The 20,885-nt window shown below is 47.5% G+C and overlaps 1 protein-coding gene across 4 annotated transcripts in view; it reads left to right on the top strand.

Moving 5' to 3' along the window:
* Positions 1 to 20,885, top strand: part of LOC119389320 (tyrosine-protein phosphatase non-receptor type 11) — a 344,133-nt gene that overhangs the window by 114,391 nt on the left and 208,857 nt on the right. For all 4 annotated transcript variants that reach the window (XM_037656526.2, XM_037656524.2, XM_037656522.2 and 1 more), the window contains one exon: positions 8,779 to 9,006. In XM_037656526.2, coding sequence (XP_037512454.1) covers positions 8,779 to 9,006 — 228 coding nt within the window. The remainder of the gene's footprint in view (positions 1 to 8,778; positions 9,007 to 20,885) is intronic.

The following is a 20,885-nucleotide window of genomic DNA, read 5'->3' as shown; positions in this document are numbered from 1 at the left end:
GATGAGGAATTTATCAGACTCACACAGCGGCGCTGATGAGCTGAGGTTGAGATATGTATCCTCCGGCAGGGCTGATACGTCCGCGCCAGTGTCCAATCGAAACTGCACCTCCTGTCCGTTGATGTACAGCTGCGTTCTCCACGGGGTCGTTCCACCGTCTGATTGCTCCCAGGAAGCTCGGACTTTCCGGAGACTTGCCTGATTGGAGATGAAGCACTCGCGATGAACGGCATACCGTGGCAAAATGTCCCTTTTTGCGGCACTTCTTACAGTACACATTTGACGCGGGACATTCTTTTCTGGAGTGAGTTTCTTGTTTACCACACCAGTCGCACGAACGCCGAGTCTGGGATTGCCCAACTGGTTTGCGCTTGCTGTCGACGCGTCGTGGTTGACTAGCTGTATGTAGACGATCGATGGCAGCTGTTCCTTCTGGGGAGCCGGCCGCATGAATATGCGGTTGCTGCTTGAGGACTTCTTCGAACTGCTTTGCGCAAAGTCCTGCTTTCTCCGGTGTGAGGTCTTGTTCAAGCTGAAGTTTCGTCGACAACTTCTGGTCACGCACGCCGACGACAATCCTGTCACGGATTAATTCGTCCTTTAAGTCGCCGTAGTCGCACCGCTTGGCTAAAGTGTGCAGAGCTGTGATGAAGTCTGTCATTGGTTCACCTTCGTCTTGTACGCGGCGATTGAAGAGCGCTCTTTCATAGATGATGTTTTTCTTGACGACGAAGTGACTGTCGAAGGCTTCGATGACTTTGGCATACTTCTTCGCATTTGCAGCTGTCAGACAAAGTGCCGTGAGGACGTCTTCAGCTTTGTCACCCATGATGTAGATCAATGAGTTGATTTGATCAGTGTCTGATTGGTGATGAAGACCACTGGCGGTTCGGAAACGCTCCCACCTTCGCTTCCAGGCACTCCATTGCTCGGCGATGAAGCTGAAGGCTTGAGGGGGTTGGAGTTGGATGCGCTGATCGCTTTGAGTTCCTGATTCAGTCATGGCTGGAGGTTTTGATGAGCACTCATTTGGCGACGAGAGGTATCGTAGCTCAAACTTCTGACACCATGTTCTATAGTGATGCGCTGATGAGTTGAATTATAAAACTGGTTTATTAAAACTCTTAACGCTACATGACTGGGCAACGCCCTATATGCGTCGTACCGCGATGCGTGTCGAGCGTCCAAATAGATCACCCGCCTCCCGGATACCTGAAGCCCGTGCCACCCGAGACCTGAGCCGCGTCGCTCTCTCCACATACCGTACCGTCCGGCGCATAGCAACCGTAGGGCATGCATCTTCGAGGCCGTTCGCTGTTTCGGTTGAGCGTCAGAGATGGCACTTGATGACTCCCGACACTAGCCCGACACTACATACAAGAACAGGCAAATATTTTAGGCGAACACTTCTACAGCATCTCAAGTTCAGAAAATTACACAGATTGATTTATCAGGTAGAAAAAACCCGCAGAAAACCAGAGACTGCCCTTTACGACCACTTCAAACGAAGCTTATAAGAATCCTCTGACATTACAGGAATTAAACAGAGTACTCTTCGCCGGCAAAAAAACGGCACCGGGTCCAGACTGTGTTCACTACACAATGCTTGCACACTTATCTGAAGCCTCTACAGTAGCACTCCTTCAATTTTTTAACAAAATATGGGAAACTGTTATAATGCCAGAAGATTGGAAAAATGCCATAGTGGTGCCATTCCTAAAATCTGGCAGGCCTCCAACCTCCACTAGTAGCTACAGGCCCATTGCGTTAACAAGCTGTCTGGCCAAAACATATGAGAGTATTATAAACATCAGGCTCACGTTCATTCTTTATTCGAAACGCTTAGTAGACCCACACCAATGTGGCTACAAAAAGGGTTGTGCTACCACCAACCATCTCGTCAGGTTAGAGCAGGAAATACGCGACGCCTTTCTATACAAACAATACTGTCTTGCTGTGTTCTTTGACTTGGAAAAGGCGTATCACACGACATGGTGATTTCGCATCCTCCGAGACCTTGCTAATTTAGGAATTCGTGGCAGAATAATGAACTGTTTGAGTGATTTTCTATCGAATAGAACATTCCAGGTACGTCTAGGCACCGTATTGTCCTGCGTATTTGTGCAGGAAAACAGAGTTCCTCAAGGTTGCGTACTCAGCACAACTCTTTTCATTATCAAAATGAATTCGATTAACAAGGTCATACAGTATGCACTCCAATAACAGTCATGCACTCCATCTATGTTGATGACTTACAAATTGCCTGTCGCACCTCGAACTTGTCAACAAGTGAAAGGCAACTCCAAATTACAATTAATAAGCTGACGAAATGGGCCGACCTAAATGGGTTTTGATTCTCCACGCAAAAAACTGCTACTGTTCTGTTTACCCAGAAGAGAGGCCTACACCCAGACCTAGAAGAGTTTGGATGCGAGCTCGTTGGTACGGATTCATCTTAAAAACACAGCGCTTATTTAGACATGGACAGAAGAAACATCAAACGAGGACGGGCGCTGACTGCCAACAAAGCTTTTATTGACGGGCAGTCAGCGCCCGTCCTCGTTTGATGTTTCTTCTGTCCATGTCTAAATAAGCGCTGTGTTTTTAAGATGAACCCAGACCCAGTCTTGAATCTAAACAACGTCACATTGCCGATAAAACCACAAGATAAATTTCTAGGAATTACATTCGACCAAAAGCTAAATTTTCTTCTGCACATAGCTCACTTAAAAACTAAGGCAAACAAGGCTCTCAACCTCCTGAAAGTATTATTGCACAAACATTGGTGTCCCGACCGACTATGTAGGCTGCGAATACACTGCTCTGTTGTGCGCAGCATTTTAGACTATGGTTGTGTTGTTTACGGCTCAGCACGAGAGTCCTGCATTAAACCTCTTGATCCTGTACATCATCTTGGCCTACGTCTGTCCAGCGGTGCTTACAGGACATCACCGGTGCAGAGTCTGTATGTATATTGTAACGAACCTCCTCTATGTCAACGAAGAGCATTACTAACCCTGTTATATGTCCTCAGAATCAAGTCATCACCTGAACACATATGTCACGATATTCTTTCCAAATGTACCTCACGCACACATTACCTGAACAAAGCACACTTCATCAAGCCACTCATCTTACGTTTTGAAGAATTCCACCAAACCAATTTCGTCCCTAAAAATGTATTGAGCGTTGCTCAAAAATCACCCAGACTGCTCCCATGGTTTGACTTCATGCAACTCTATGATTTGTCACTCACCCACCTGAAGAAGGGAAACACACCACAAGAGCACATAATACAAGATTTCCGTGCACTACAACTTAAGTACACAGATTACACGGAATATTATACAGACGGCTCCAAAACGAAAAACCATGTGGGCATTGGGATCGTGACAGGGAAAAGTGCAATTAGTATCAGGCTACCTGAATGCATGTCCATTTTTACAGCTGAACTCTATGCTCTGAGAGAGGCAGTGCGAGACATAATCTCAAAGAAACACAAGAAGGCAGTCCTTTACACAGACTCGCTAAGCGCATTAAAAGCTTTAGACTTCAGATCTCAGTGTGAGCCACTAATAGGCGGCATTCTAAGTATGGTAATACGTAATAACGAAGCTCAGATTTGGTTCTGCTGGGTACCAAGCTACGTTGGCATACCTGGCAACAAGAAGGCTGACAAATGTGCATTTCTGGCAGCTCACAGAACAGTCACCAAAGCAAAAGCTCCCCTCAAAGATAGCCGGCGAGTAACAAAACTGGCCCTGTCAACAAAGTGGCAGCAACAGTGGGACACATGCAAAAGCAATAAACTCCATCTGGTAAAACCAGCACTCGAGAATGGAAAACCTGTTGTCACCAAGAACGGTTTATTGAAGTCATGTTATGCGGACTACGAAACGGACATACTCACCTGACACACAACTTCTTACTTGCAAACGAGCCCCAACCAACTTGTGAAGATTGCCAAGAGCCGTTAACAGTTATACACATACTAATCTCACGCCGTCACACTGAGACACAAAGACAAAAACACTTCAGTGCACTGTACAAAAGACACGTACCGTTACATCTATCCCTTCTTCTAGGAGATAACCCACTTGTGCCATTTCCTGATGTGCTTAATTTTCTGAAAGAATGTGGTTTTTTAAGTAATTTGTAGCACCATATTTCTGTCATAGTTATGTAGTTTTATAATCACAACCACCTTGTCACTCATTGTCAGGAGACACATTTCACATCGCACTCATGATTTTATTATTCATATATGTTTTACCCGCCTTTTGCGCGTGGAATTTTAGGCCCCTCTACAGCCACTTCACATAACCATCGCTCACACTCACCGTAATGTCATCATGAACATCTAGCTCAAGGTCACTGTTAAGAGTCTTCTCTCAAAACCTTGTGGCTGGTGCATCATAGCCTGAGTTGCTTTTGTGCCAAAAACCCCGACTTAACTAACTAGCTTAATAGCTCCCTTCGTGCTACTCACGGTCACAAGCCTTGAGCACACGAAAAAGATACGACGCAGCTATATTCAGTGCGCAAAATAACCTTCCTATGTCGTCCACTTTCATAATTAAAATGGTCCATCATAATTTTCACTTCACTGGGAACAGATACGACGCACACAGGTCCTACTCGAACCAACGCGAACTGATCACAAAATGTGCTCGGTCGCCATTGTGTGACGGTGATGACAATGCGTCTGACCCCTCTGACAGGAGTGCTAGCATCGCAAACGTGGTTTCGGCTTCGTGCTTGATTCTAACAAACAGGCAATTTTTGTTCTTATTGCCGCTTTCATTTGGCTTCTTGTTTTTTTACTCCCCTTGTGCTTGCTCTTCTGTCCACGGCGGATGAGAGAGCCCCGTAGGCGCCCCAAGCTCTCCTTTGTACTCTGGGGAACCAAAGAATGTGGCAAGAATACAAAATGACACAGTTGCTTCCCCCAACTCTTTTTATTGCTTTCTTTGATGTATAGATAGTTTTTCAAACAGCACAGGAACACTGGCAGTAGACCACACAACACAGGCACTGACTTCCAACATTGCGCAAACACGAAATATATAGTCAGAAAAAGAGAAGACACGTGACAAACATGATAAAAAGAATGACAAGGGGTTACAGGCTTTCGAAGGCGTTAACCTTTGCAGATATGCAATTTCCTTGTCAAGTAACTGGATGAACGGTGAACTAACACATGAAGGGCCCCGCTTGATAATGGTGATTGCTTCAGTGATCTCGTGCACGCGCTGTTCCAAATGCTTTCTGATGGCAATGACATGATTAAAATTTGGTATGCAATTACATGACCTGCAATGTAGCGCCAAGTTGCTGCCTTGCTTTTGCTTGACATTGTTGGCATGCTCCTCGAGGCGATCATTTAGGCAGCGTCCAGTTTGCCCTACGTAGAAGTGGCCGCAGCTCAGAGGGATGTCATACACGACTCCCTTGATGCGACTGGTAACGGGTGCCTGGTGTTTCTTCTCACATGCTTTCTTCAAAGGTTCATCTTGGTTGACCTTCCTGCACTGGGCGTTGAGCTTTCCTGGGGCCGAGAAGACAACTGAAACTCCCACCCTGCCTGCCACCTTCTTTAATCTGTGGGAGACTCCCTGCACATACGGAATGACAGCCAGTTTCAATTTGTCGATCTCTGTGATTTTGCCAGGTCTTTTTCCTTTTCGAATCTTGATTAGCATGCTAGTGCAACCAGGAGGCACCTCGAGAAACTTGCCCGCACCAGCCATTGTACTTGACCTTCTAGAGCCATTTCAATCTTTGCAGTGCATTGTGGAGGGCAGAGTTGGCGATTTCCCTCTTCGCAAGCCTTGAGTGAGGTGCACATCTCCAGCATACATGTTCATTTTTAACCAGAGGAGCAGGTCGAGAAACCGCAATGTGCCATCCTCCTCCGCCTTGATGAGCGTGAGACCATTTGAAAAGATCCCGTAGACGACATGCAACACTGTATCAAAACCTTTTTCGCTCACGTACCTGAACACCTTCTTGACGTGGCCCTTTGGAAGGTTTTCTTCAGTGTCACAGTCGTAGCAGGCGAGCAGCAAGTCGCTGAGTACAGGTGCAAGGCAGGAGCCGATGCACACTCCTTTGTTTTGTAGGAACATTTTCCCTGCAAACTGGACTACAGAGGAGCGCAAGTACAGCATTCTGCTTCGAAATAAATTGTTGAAAGTTTGCACCCTTTGTGTTACGTCGTCTCCTCTGTGTCCTTTATGCGCAGTGTTATACCCACTTTTGTTTGGAGCCAGCACGGTGCAACGTTGTCAGTAACAACAGTAAAATTCTTGACATATGCGTAAGGACGGAACTTCTCAATGGCCCAGGCTACCACGAGGCACTCAAGTTCTGAAGCGTGCTACTGACTCTCTGGTTCGCTCAGGCTTCTTGTTCCCTTCACAGTTGGGTTGAAGAAGAACCGCTCCAAGGCCACTGGCGCCAGTGTCACTGGAGTTGTAAGGGCAGCTGTAAGAATGCCAAGCACCTTCGGAATTTCACCAGCAATGATTGGACGTCGGACTTGTGTGACGGCGTCAAGTTTGGGCCGGTATGAAACTCATTCCAGTCGATGAAGCCATCACCTCTCCCAAGAATGACAGTGCTGAAATGTTGCAAGAACAGAGAAGGCCGGAAGGACTGCACCGGACGCCAACACAGTTCCAGAGTTTAAGTGCTGCAGGCTGTCCGATAGGTTGAGTACCAGTACAGCAAAAGCAGAAGAGGAAAAGCGCAGTAGGGTGTGTGGGATGGCCTAGTGACCAGGAGTGGAGGGCAGCGACACACTCAAACTGAATGCAAAAAGCCGACCACGGCGTTTGGCCATCAAAGGTAGCTGGGCTTGGGAACTGGTATTGCTGTGTGGCGCAGAAGTGAGGCCGAGCACTGCCACGAGAGACAGGTGAAACTTCAACAGTTGAAGCAGACATGATGTCGGTGATGCGACTTTCTGCAGAAGACATGCACTGGACTAGTACCGTTAGTTACAGTGAAACAAACGAGAAATCGGGGATGCTGAGGCATGGTTATGACATTACGTTTGCTTTCCGGCTATACCTGTAGAATATTGCCACACACGCTCCTTTTTTCTACTTTTTATGTAAGTGGCTTATTACACATGTAACTACTGTCTTGCACAGACCGTGCCTGAATGACCTTCCAGATTAGTTTAGAGCCTTCCGATGAGGTTCTAAACAGTGCTCAGCCTGTGTGTTCCTTTGCTTGTGTTACGTCTCCTTCACGCTGTTTTTCCCATTTACAAATGTGTGATCAACTAGCTCAATAAACCACCCTTCCAATAAGACTACATGCACAATGTGAACATTAAAGTTTATTTTGGTGTTTACGCGGCCACCAGCGATAACACTGGAATCTTCGATGGCGCATGTATAAGTGCCGACACACTGTGCCACTTAGCAGATTACAGGACGGCCAACGACTGTTCTCACCGCTATCAGTGCGCAGCGTGTATCGCTTGTATTTTGAGTTTTCACTTGGCGGGCACAAGTTCGCCCAAATAAAGAGTTCCTTATTTCCCAGTCTTGCTGCAGCCGTCTTCAGTGTCACAACCATGTGACAATATGCCATATTTTCTTGCGCATAACTCACACTCTCAACCATGGGCGTGCACAGGGGGGGGGGCAGGGGCAGGGGATATGCCCCCTTTAGTCTCCTAAGAAGCAAGGTCTGGGTACGGGCTAGTTGGTATTCCATTTTTTTAAATTGTGCTAACAGCGCAAAGTAAGACACGAGACATAGAGCAACGAAGACGAGCGCTGACTTCCAACTAAAATTTTATTGCGAACAACAGGCAATTTATGAAAAAACGACATGCGATAAAAACCGCATATGATAAATGATCGACGCCCCCTCCGAAACACGAAGCCAACATGATCAAGCACTCTAAAGCACCAAAACGGGAACAGCCTGTCAAAAAGCAACCTAGCGCATGTGTATAGCTTCGATAGCTTTGACTGATAAAGAACTTGCTTTCTTGCACCTACACATGCGCTAGGTTGCTTTTTGACAGGCTGTTCCCGTTTTGGTGCTTTAGAGTGCTTGATCATGTTGGCTTCGTGTTTCGGAGGGGGCGTCGATCATTTATCATATGCGGTTTTTATCGCATGTCGTTTTTTCATAAATTGCCTGTTGTTCGCAATAAAATTTTAGTTGGAAGTCAGCGCTCGTCTTCGTTGCTCTATGTCTCGTGTCTTACTTTGCGCTGTTAGCACAATTTAAAAAAACTCCTAAGAAGGGCAGGGGCAAATTTTGCCCCATACTTAGACTTAGTATTGGGAGGTGGGTTTAACCCCCCCCCCGATGGGGAACCCTGTGCACGCCTATGCTCTCAACAATAATTCACAGAAAACTTTCTAAAAGTGATCCCCGCATATTGCTGCGAAGCTAGCTTCCATGTGTAGCTGTGAAGCACTGTTGTGAAGCCACCTTTGCACACTGAAATTCACGTTTTTTTCTTTTGGCTTTACAAAGCACATGGAGGGGCCAATTGGTGATACATCCCTACTTTGAAAATTGCAGCTCTACATTTTATGACGACAGGACGGGCGCTGACTTATACTATGGAGTCAGTCATTGTGTAGTCAGTCCAACAACTACGTAAATAAGTTCCCTTTATGAATTGCGCTCACGCTTGACCTTCATTCGAGTCGACTTACAATCATGTAAATACGGTACAATGGCTGTTTGTTTTAATTGTGGAGCAGATGTTCCTTGAGATGACGTGCTCTCGTTTCCTTCCAGGAAGGAAAATTTGATGCCTGTGGCGGTGAGAAGTTTGACAGCCTGAGTGAACTGGTGGACTTCTATCGTAAGAACCCAATGGTGGAGACCACAGGTACTGTGGTGCACCTCAAGCAGCCATTCAATGCCACCCGCATCAAGGCATCCACCATTGAGAACCGTGTGAAGCAGCTGTCCAAGGAGAATGGACAGAACAGTGGCAAGGCGGGCTTCTGGGAGGAGTTTGAGGTGGGCCCAACTTTATTTCTGCCAGGTTGTGCATTTGCAAAGGGCCATACAGTATGGGTTTCTGTTTGAACTAGTAGAATTTCTCATAAGTACGTACCAACTAGTGGTGTAATGTCTATTGTTTCTCAGTGCTGAAGCAACATCTTAGACAGAACTGTATGATCCCCAGTAAAGTGTTTAGATGGCAACAATCATGCTAGTACTTGTTACTAGGCTTGGGTGAATAGTAAATTTTAGGTTCAAAGCGAATAGTGATTTGGTCGAATAATTTCAAATCGAATTTGAATAGTACATATCACATGTAAAGTGCGTTGGGGGGCTAGTTGGTACGACATTAGAACGGTAAGGAACTGCACGGTTGACGGAACACAAGAAGTTGTAGTACACAGGAATGCGCTCATCCTGTGTACTACTTCTTGTGTTCCGTCAACCGCACAGTTCTTTACCATTCTTATACAGGGTGTTTCAAGAAATGTGTCCAACCTTCTCAAAAAATCAGGAAAATGCGATATTTGCTCGGCGCTTTCAGAATTGTTTTTTCTCTAGCGGCAGGAATCTTAAGGTAGTTAAGGACATCATTTAGGACAGTAATTAAGAAAGTTACATTAATTAACTTTTTAATTAGTGGAGTTAGGTGATTGTGTCAAATGGGAGAATTGAAGTTCTTCATGCGAGGAACCCATCCGAGTTTTGAGATTTTGAAAAAGTGTCCTCTAGTCAGGGTTGCCACTGACTTTCGATTAAATGTCGCCAAACGATGAGCAAAAAGTCGCCAAAAGTCGCCATGTTTTTACAAATTTCGCCAAAAAAGTCGCCATTCTAGATATGTGCGGCATACCTAGTAATAAATGTTTCCACTCACGTATAGCCCCGTAGAATACAGTACGATCCAAGACCATGAAATTATATTGACCTTTCTCAATGCCAGTCGTATCGCCCGCTTCACCGTAGGAGTGCATGGGGCTGCTTCTCCGACTAGGCGCAAGATGTGCGTGGTGGCGCAAAGTGAATGAATGAAATGTTCATGATATCCTTCCATCCCTGTCCGCCCATTTTGAAGGTAAAAGTTTGGTAAACCTTGGGCGAAAACCGTGAAAGCGTTCTTTGCAGACATCTTTACGTACCCTTATATGAATTAAAAGGATTAAAAGGTTAATTGATGGTAACGCTAGAGAATTCTTACAGGAACCGATCATTAGTGAGTCTTAGACCTTTTCAGTGTGAACCAATATGATACCGGACGCCACCGACCCTTTCTTATAGTCACTTATATCTACACGCGTCAATTCGATGCGTTATTAATGAGCAGGTAGATAATGTAAAATGTTATATAGCAATTGTTTTCATTGCACACGATCACCCAGAACAGTGGAAAATGCCTCAATAAATATTTTTTATTGCACAAATAGCCGCGTATTCGCCTCTCTTCGCCATTCCAAAACAATCTTTATGGGCTGAATTGGGAACTGAAACAGTGAACAAGTCGCCAAGCTATTCAGAACAGTTGGAGCTTTGGCGGAACAAATGGTCGGAAGACGCGGCCAAACCGTCGTCTGGCCCCTTCAGAAACGAAACTTTAGAGAAGCTTAAATCTCCTAAAGCCATAAACTTATAGTCAAACAATGCCGCCTCGAGGTATGCAAGGCAGTCCGCTGACTTACATGTTGCTAGAATGTCGCTAGGGGACGCTGCAGTACCTCCTGCATCTAGATGAATTGAGGAGACAGACACGAGTTACAGGACGGACATAGTGAATGACCCGTAATGTGCACATTCTACTCGTGGGTCTAAGACCAAGAAAAATACGGAGCATGTTGCCGCTCATTCGTTGGGAAGACACTCAGCTTAGGATGTATAACTCAGTGGAGACCTAAACCGAAAATCGCCAAAAATTCGCCATGTCGCCATTCATTATTTTAGGTCGCCACGGGCCTCTCAAATTCGCCAATTTGGCGAAAAGTAGCCACCATTGGCAACCCTGCCTCTAGTAATTGTTGTGGCGTAATGAAATTCAACCAAATGCAAAGGCTTTCAACAGCGAAAGCCATCGAATTCGGTTCATGCAGGATCGCGAGTTGGGCTAGTTGGTGGATGTTCATCGTAATATAATCGACAGCGCAACGGGTTAAACACGGACAGAAAGAAGAGAAGGACACAGCGCTGAACTCACAACTAAATTTATTTTCGAAAAAGAAAAAGAAAGAACATATATACAGAACAATGAGTCACCAAGACCAAGCACGGGTGTAACAACACAAATTAATCATGTCTTGTCTAACAGATACTTGTATTCCTCATCTAGAAGAATGATTGATGGATGACTTATGCACTTGTTGTTGCATCTAACAAAAAAGGCTTCAGCTATTTCACGCATGCGTTGATCGACATGTCTATATTTGATAGTGGTTTTCTGCAAGTGGGGGACACATCTACATGATCTACAATGGGCTGCCAAATGCGACGTTACAGCGGCACCTGAAAGTGTCAACTCATGCTCACATAGGCGTACATTTAGGCAGCGCCCCGTTTGGCCTACGTATTCACTGCCGCAAGAGAGAGGAATGGCGTACACCACGCCAGTAGCACAAGGCACATACTTGCGAACATGATTAGTGACACACTTGTTTCCTTTCCCTGGCCTCTGACACAACGCTCTATCTACCCAAGCGCACACATTACCAACTTTATTACGCGCTTAAAACAGCACGTTTACGCCATACCGCGCACCAACGTTTTTCAAACCATGCGCGGTTCTGTGTAAGTAAGGGATGACAGCATACCTCTTTTTCTTGCTAACTTCCGGGGCACTAGGATCACGGTGACCAGGCTTCTTCAACTTACTTATCAGTTTTTCCGAGACGGAACAAATCACGTCACTCGGAAAGCCAGAGTTTTTAAGACGAGCGACCTGGATATCAAACGCACGCGCCATGAGGTGCTTGCATGACTTCTGAAGAGCGGCCAAACGGGGCGCTGCCTAAACGTACGCCTACGTGAGCATGAGTTGACACTTTCAGGTGCCGCTGTAACGTCGCATTTGGCAGCCCATTGTAGATCATGTAGATGTGTCCCCCACTTGCAGAAAACCACTATCAAATATAGACATGTCGATCAACGCACGCATGAAATAGCTGAAGCCTTTTCTATTAGATGCAACAACAAGTGCATAAGTCATCCATCAATCATTCTTCTAGATGAGGAATACAAGTATCTGTTAGACAAGACATGATTAATTTGTTTGTGTTGTTACACCCGTGCTTGGTCTTGGTGACTCATTGTTCTGTATATATGTTCTTTCTTTTTCTTTTTCGAAAATAAATTTAGTTGTGAGTTCAGCGCTGTGTCCTTCTCTTCTTTCTGTCCGTGTTTAACCCGTTGCGCTGTCGATTATATTACGACGAATTCGGTCCAATTTCATTACTTCATAATTATTACTAGAGGCCGCTTTTTCGAAATCTTATTGTTGGGGTGGGTTTCTGACACGAAGAACTTCAATTCCCCAATTTGAGACAGTCACCTAACTCCACTAATTAAAAAGTTAATTAATTTAACTTTCTTAATTACTGTCTCAAGTCATGTCTCTAACCATCTTCAGATGCCTAGCGCAACAGAAAAGGTCATTCACTCATGTTGGACGTCTCAGAAGAATATGGCAGTTGCGTTCTTCCATGTTTCTGTTTAGGTTTCGCCATTAAATTTGGTTGAATTTCATTACTTCGTAATTATTACTAGATGCCACTTTTTCGAAATCTCAGAGTTGGGTTGGGTTTCTGACATGAAGAACTTCAATTCTCCGATTTAACACAACCACCTAACTCCACTAATTAAAAAGTTAATTAATTTAACTTTTTTAATTACAGTCCCAAATAATTTCTTTAACAATCTTAAAGTCCCTGCCACAACAGAAAAACCAATTCTGAAGGCAGCAATCAAATATCGCGTTTTCCTGATTTTTTGAGAAGGTTGGACACATTTCTTGAAACACCCTGTATATCACATATTGTAAAAAAAAATGAGCATATTTGTCATGACCCAACTAACCTGCACAATATTTTTTTGTAAATTGAAACAAGGCATGTGCAAATGTCATTCTTCTTGGTTCAAAGGGAAGTGGAAGCAACTTTGAATAGTAGCAGGATTTGACTTTCGGTAGAATGCAAGTGATAATCTGTAAAATTAGATATTAAAATTTACTATACTTAGAGCATATAAGCCGGTATTACGAGCTTTTAAATTAAAAGAAGTGATGAATCGATGTAAGGGTAATTTGTTCATTTAACCTTGAAGTGAGGCTTCGCGGCAATGCAGATTTCACCTGGTTAGGTGTATTCACAGTATACCACAGCTCCACTGCAGTGAAACCACCCTTACAGGGGGTTACATGCGGTTTATATATATATCTATTCATTAATTTCGAATACTTCGAAATTTAGAATAATTTTAATTCGTTTCGGAGCGAATTCGAATACTGCAATATTCGTTCAAATATTCAAACAGCTCTAATATTCGCACAAGCCTACTAGTTACTCTACAGCACATGCATGTGGACAATATACAGAACTGCATTTGGTCGTCTGCCAACACCTGACACAGGAGGTCTGGTCACCATCTTAATAGCGGCGAGTGATCTACTGCCAGCATAAACTTAGCTGCCAGCCTGTTCGACACATTGAGGTCTATCCTTATTTGAACAAAAATTTTCGACCATACAAAGAAGGTGAATATATGATTGCAAGTCCTCTTGCTACATTCCAGCAGCGATGCATTCCTAGTCTGAGCAGTGTGGGTTGGACGCCAGATATGACGGTTGTTAAGCACATATCGGAGCTCGCATTTGTGTCGTGCGACCGAAAAGGCCCCTCTGCTTGTCTGCGCAAAGCCTAAAACTTTGCCATCTAGGCCTCCTGTTCACAGTCATTGCTTTGCATGAACACTTGTGGATCGGGGTAAGTAATCTTGTTGCTCTATTAGTGACATGCTCGGCGAACAATGACTGATGCCACTAGGCTTGCATTGGTGCTCGTCACCCGGCCATTACGCACACACCCGATGCGGCATCTCGATTGATATGGAAGTAACCAAGTACAGTGATAGCTTCTCCTTCTCTTTTTTCTGGGAGCATGTGTTAGCGGAAGCAACGTGCATGCTTTGTTGGTAGAGGTGTGACCAGTTTCTGTGTGTAAAAGGGTTGATGCTTGAGCAACAAACACACCAATTCTTTGACGGCCTCGTGCCCAGAGCAGTGCATATTGCTTTGCAAATCAGTTTGTATCTCCCATTGTGGTGGCTCACTCGGCTCTTGCTGAGCACAAGATCAAATCCCGGCCGCATTTCGATGGAGGTTAAATGGAAAAAAGGCCTGTGTACTTGCGTAGCAGTGCCACTTAACGAACCCCAAGTGGTGTAAATTAATTTGCAGCACCCCACCATGAACCTCGTATCGCCATGCGCACTTCTTTTTGTCATTTTTATGTACCTAACTTGTTCGTTGCACGCGTAGCCACCGCTTTGCGCAAGCCACGCCCTAATGTCTGGGAACCTTCCAGATAAATTCTCGATATAACGCAGCCACCAGCGATAAGGCTCTAATGTTCGATGCCACATCTATAATACGCCGGCGCGCCTTGCTGTGGTTCAGTTTTATCGACAGCCGATGCTTTGTTCGCCGCTATCAGTGTACAGTGTGTATTGCTGTAGTTTTCCTTTCCATTTCACGGCCACAAGTTCGGCCAAATAAAAAGTTTCATCTTGGACACGCCAACTGCTGCCTTCGTCGACGCTACGACCACATGACATCTGGTGGAGGTACTGCTTCCTTGATGTTCCGGACACCTATGAAAAGCCGGGAACCAAGCCCACAGCGTGAAGAAGACATCGAAGACCTCGTGCAACAGCGAGCTAGCTGCAGGCTACAGGGCTTGCAACCCAAACACGGACTCCTACCCGAGAAGCGAGAAACTACAGTGACAAACACAACAGTGACGATGACCACCGCTGTGTCACCCACGACTGTAGTGATGCACCAACCCAGAGAGCCACCGACTTTCCGTGGATCATCGATTGAAGAACCGGAAAGCTGGCTGGAGATGTATGACTGAGTCGCCAGCTTCAACAACTGGGGCTCCGAGGAAAAACTGCATCACGTCTTTTCTACCAAGAAGACACCGCGAGGACGTGGTTCGAGAACCGAGAATCTGCGCTACAAACATGGGATCTCTTTGAGATGACGTTCCTAAGCACGTTCAGGAGCGTGGTCCGCAAGGAACGGGCCGCAGCTACGATGGAGACTCGTGTGCAGCTGCCCAATGAAAAGATTGCTATCTACACGGAAGAGATGAATCGCCTGTTTCGACATGCCGACCCAAATGTGCCTGAAGAGAAGAAAGTCAGGTTCCTCATGCAGGGTGTCAAACGAACTCTTCGCTGGATTTATAAGGAACCCGCCGAAGACGGTCGCTGAATTTGCTTCAGAAGCTTCGACAATCAAGAAAACGCTTGAGATGCGAACATGGTGATACAACCGCTGCTTCTTGGCCACAAGCTACACCGACGTTCAAGCGCTAGGATCCGCCAACCTGCGTGGGACGATCCGAGCAATCGTGCAAGAGGAGGTGCGAAAAATTATACCTTCATCGCAACCTCAAGTAGATTCCATCGCCGACGTCGTGCGCCAGGAGATCCAGCAGTCACTGGGCGCCTCAGCTATCAGAGCCGCAGCCGCAAGCTATGAGCTATGGTGCTGCAGCCTGCCATCATGCTCCTCCTCCACACCCACGCCAAGATGCCACACCGCCGCAGTACCGTCGCCAGACGCCGCCACCGACGCCCTACCATCTGCTTGTCGGCCAACGCTACGCCCCTAGGAAGACCGACGTTTGGCGTGCCCCTGACCACCGCCCACTCTGCTATCACTGCAGGGAAGCCGGCCATACCTACCATCGTGGCCAATACCGCCAGATGGGACTATGCAGCTTCGCCCTCAACGCACCATGTCCATTGCGACGTGAATGACCACGCAACATCGCCGACTACCTTGCAAAAGCGCAGTGGACCCCCCGAGGACCTTCCCGATTGCTGTCGCCAGGCTGCTACGTCTCTCCCCAACGCCAACTGTACACTGGCCCAACATGGTGCCGGTCACCTAGCCCGTATCCGGAAAACTAAGGGCAGCAGCTGACGGAGGTGCGGTTGCTGTACGATGAAATACCGACGATCTTCCGCCGCCGCCGCCACCACCGCGACGAAATCTAAAGAACACGCTGCAAGCTGAACGGAGTCCTGACGTCGAAATTTTGTGGCCCGAAGAAAACCTGACGATGCAACGTCAAAACAGCGGGACAAACCGACGAAGCCATGATCCGACGCCTCGACCTAACCACAACGCAAGACGACGGACTAGCGACCTCGATGTTCTCATCGACTGCCACAGCGTCACAGCTCTCGTCGGCACCGAAGCCAACTATCCTGTCATCAGTTGACCATTCGCCATGAAGTTGAAGAAAGTCAAGGCCGCCTGGGAAGTGCCTACAATCTGGACATCTGGAGGTCACCTAGTAATGCCGGCAGGAATCTGCACAGCGAGAGTCTTCATTAACAACTGGATTTATCCCGCAAGCTTCATAGTCCTACAGCATTGCTCAAGAGATGTCATCCTTGGTATGGACTTATTAGGCCTTCATGGTGCAGTCATCGACCTGAGATCCAAGTCGATAACGCTATCCACAGAAAAAGCACTTCCACCGTACACGCCGCCAAAGAAGCACGCCTTGAATGTGCTGGAAGACCAGGTCATCATTCCCCCTCGCTCCAGCATCATCATTTCCGTTGACACTCGGAAATCAGCAGACCTGGAAGGCATCGTTGAAGGCGACCAGCACCAGTTGATTAACCGTGAGATTTGCGTCGCAAGAGCAATAGCCGAGCTGCGGAGAGGGAAGGCAACAGTGATGCTCACAAATTTTGGCAATGAGTACAAGCACGTAAACAAAAATACGACGGTCGCCTACATGAAGAAATCGTGGAAGCCACGACTGCTCTCGTCCTCACCGATTCTTCCGAGCCTACTCCGATGAACGAAGCTCTTCAACCAGCTTTCGACATCAATCCTAGCCGTCCGAAGCATAAGCAAGAGCAGCTCAAAACCCTGCTCTTGCAATACAAGAACTGCTTTTTGTCGTCAAGAATTCGGCAGACCTCAGTTGCAAAACATCGCATCATTACCAAGGAATGTGCGTGGCCATTCCGTCAGAGCCCATACAGAGTTTCAAAGCGAGAGCGCGAGGCCGTAAAGAAGCAAGTCGACGAAATGCTACATGACAACATCATCCAGCCATCCAATAGTTCGTGTGTGTCACCCGTGGTGTTAGTGAAGAAGAAGGATGGAACCTACATTTTTGTGTTGATTATCATCGCCTGAACAAAATCACAAAGAAGGACGTGTATTCTCTCCGACGTATAGACGACGCCCTGGATCGACTACACAGCGCGAAGTACTTTTCGTCGATGCACCTCAAGACCTGCTACTGGCAAATCGAAGTCGACGAGAGAGACCGAGAGAAGACTGCCTTTATAACACCATACGGCCTCTTCGACTTAAAGGTCATGCCCTTCGGTCTTTGCGCGGCGTCTGCGACTTTCCAATGCGTTATGGATACAGTACTGGCAGGCTTGAAGTGGCAAACTTGCCTCGTGTACTTGGGCGACGTCGTTGTGTTTGTCTCAACCTTCGACGAGTACCTCCGGCGCCTTGATGCGGTACTTCAAGCAATCAAAACCTCTGGACTCACCCTGAAACCAGAAAAGTGCCGCTTCACGTACTAGGAGCTCTTGTTCTTGGGCCACGTGATTAGCAAGTCTGGAGTTCACCCCGACCCACGGGAAACAGCTGCCATCGCTGCCTTCCTGCTGCCCACCGACAAAAAGGCCGTACGCTGATTTCTGGGCTTGTGCACGTTGAACTCGTACAAGCCGTCGGGCGTGACAATGGCGGTCTTCGGTCGAGCTTCATCAGTATTTGCCAGTACCCCAAGCGCAAATCGAGAGATGAAAAGAATTCTGCTCCTTGCAGGCTGTCAATCATGTCGTCGATCCGAGGCAGGGGATTAACATCCTTGCGAGTGATCTTACTGAGCCATCGGTAGTCCACACAGAACCGCGCAGAACCATCCTTCTTCGCAATGAGAACAACAGGGGACGCCCATGGGCTGTCCGAGGGTCGAATAACATTGCATCAAAATATATCGTCGAGTTGCTTGTTAATTACCTGACATTCTGCGGAAGATTGCGTACGTAATATGGACATTGCCGACGTACCGGTCGGGCGCTAGTGTCGATGTGATGCATAACAGCGGATGTGCGGCCGAGAGAAGTTTGCCTGACCTCGAAAGAAGAAAGAAATTCTTCCAACAGGCCCAGTGGCTGGGATTGCTGGGCCGACGTGAGGTTGTCAAGGTTGTCAGCAATGGAGGGACCAAATACATCAGCACGTGACGTATCGGACGTGGAAACAGCACTGAGTGTATGGGAACTGGGACAGTGCGTGTCATCGTGTGCCTCCATAACTTGTGCGTCTTCGAGGGGTTCCACTCTGCCGAGACATTCCCCTCGCACCAACGTAACAATGTATTGAGATGGGTTGCTAACAAAAATAGCGGTGCTGCCTTGAGTGACTTCCACGGTCGCAAAAGGTACCAGAAAGCCTTTCCTAGTGCAAATGCAGTCAGAAGGTGAAAGGAGTGCAGCTGTGTGCAGCTGTGCAGCAGGAGTGCAGCTATGTCGACTGACGCAGCTGTCGACGAGTGGGGATGCACATTGGTATCGTCTTTGACGAGAATCTTGCTCGATGCCAATGAACTGTCTGCCGGTGTGAAATCTGAGAACGGGGAGAGTTCGATTTCGGCTGGTGCACAATGAATTACGGCGTCGTGGCGGGAGAGAAAATCCCATCCGAGGATGACGTCGTGAGCGTGTGCAGGAATTATGGTGAACTCAACGTCGTACAGAGCATCCTGAATGATGACGCGAGCTGTGCATATTGCTGTAAGGTAAATACTCTGGAAGCTGACTGTACGGAAGGCCATCCCAGAAAGTGGCGTCATCACTTTTCGGAGTAAGCGGCTAAGTTTTGCATTCATAACGGATACGGTGGCTCCAGTGTCGACAAGGGCAGATGCGCAAACACCATCTACAAGCACTTCTGTCACATTCGATGGGCTTCGCTGAGGGCTTTCGCAGTTCAATAGTCACAGCTCTTGCTTCATGGACTGCGACAACTAGTTTTTCTGGTGTCGTGCAACTGGATGTGGCCGCATCGGCGACAGCGAGTGAAGTCGTGGAGACGGAGAGCGCCGAGTAGATAGAGAGCAGGGCGTGGTGGCGGTGACAGAGGCGTAGGTGGGTTGTAATGTGGGTGGTTCGACTGGCTGGTGACTCTAGGCGGCTGCATGCAATTGCGATAATGCACCCCATGGCCGGCGTAACCGCATGCGAAGTACATGAGGCAGTTTTGAGATGGGTGCCATCGGTTCGCTGGGGCAGGGCCTGCCCATGGCGCAGGACGTGATTGACGGGGCGGGAACTAATATAACTGCATGGTGGGCTGCAGTCGTGGCCTATGCATAACGTCGGCATACGTAGCCGGCACACCACTTCGAAGGACTGAGATCTAGCGGCGGCTTCGGTGTAACTGTGTGGGGCAGCCGTAGGGATTACTGAGGGCGTCCTTGCGACAACTTGGGCATAACTCAGTGTTGCAGGAGCCGGATGGTGCTGGCGGTACTCAGGCATGACCTCCACGATTTCCTGCTCACTCGCTCGACAAAGGGGAGGCAGAGGTATGGTCGACAGCTAATGAATGTACTGAGGGTGAGCAAAGTCCAACAGAGAGTTCTGGCGTGCGATTTCCTCGTGCACGAATGACTTCACCTCTGCGAGCAGCGCGGAGTGGTCGAATATGGTTGACAAGCCAGCGAGCTCGACATTGCGTGATGGAGAGCGACGGGTCATCCACCGCTGCCAGCGCAGCTCCCCATAGCTTTAGCAGCGCGTTATGACCTCTGCCACTGTGCTGGGGTTTTCGGCGAGCAGCATGGTGACGGCATCGTCGTTGATACCTTTCATAATGTGCCTGATCTTGTCAGATTCTGACATGTTGGCGTCGGCTTTCTCACACAAATCGAGGACATCTTCGATGTAGCTGGTGAATGAGTCAGCAGCCTGCTGGGCTCCTTCTCGTAAACTCTGTTCGGCCTGCAGCTTACAAATGGCAGTGTGACCAAACATGTTGATAATGGCAGTCTTGAAGCCGGACCACGTTGTAAAATCTGATGCATGGTTGTCGTACCACAGGCCTGCCACACCCACGAGGTAGAAAACCAAGTTGGTCAATTTTCCTGCCTCGCCTCATTTATTGGGGACACTCACGCATTCATAAATCGCGAGCCAGTCCTCCTCATCGGTGCCATCTGCGCCAGTGAAGACAGGGGGGTCAAGGATTCAAGGGACACCTGGACATGAGGTCGGTGCAGGCGGAGGCGTTTGCTGGGTGGCGTCTTGAGGCATGGTAGCTGGTAGGGTACAGGATCTAAGCTCCAGGGGCATCAAACAGAGACCGAAGTTGTTGTGACGGCACAGCACTATCCACCATGTTGTTAAGCGGTTTATTTGACGGCACTCAGCTACAGTACGCAATGGCGACAGTCAAGTCAAAGCACAGACTTTCAGCGAGAGTGGCGCTCTTTGAGGAGGAGCCGAAGAGGATGACTCACTAGAAGGCGCTGGAGAGCGCAACCCATCTGCTACAGCACTCCCCCCCTTGTGAGTTGTTGTCAAACAGAGCACTATCACAAATGGCTAAAGGTCTAGGCGGGCAGGGGCCCTTG

This window comes from Rhipicephalus sanguineus, chromosome 4 (genome assembly GCF_013339695.2).
Source record: "Rhipicephalus sanguineus isolate Rsan-2018 chromosome 4, BIME_Rsan_1.4, whole genome shotgun sequence".
Classification (NCBI taxonomy): Eukaryota; Metazoa; Arthropoda; class Arachnida; order Ixodida; family Ixodidae; genus Rhipicephalus; species Rhipicephalus sanguineus.
Note: the sequence above shows the minus strand (reverse complement) of the source record. Positions and strands in the feature narration are given on the sequence as shown.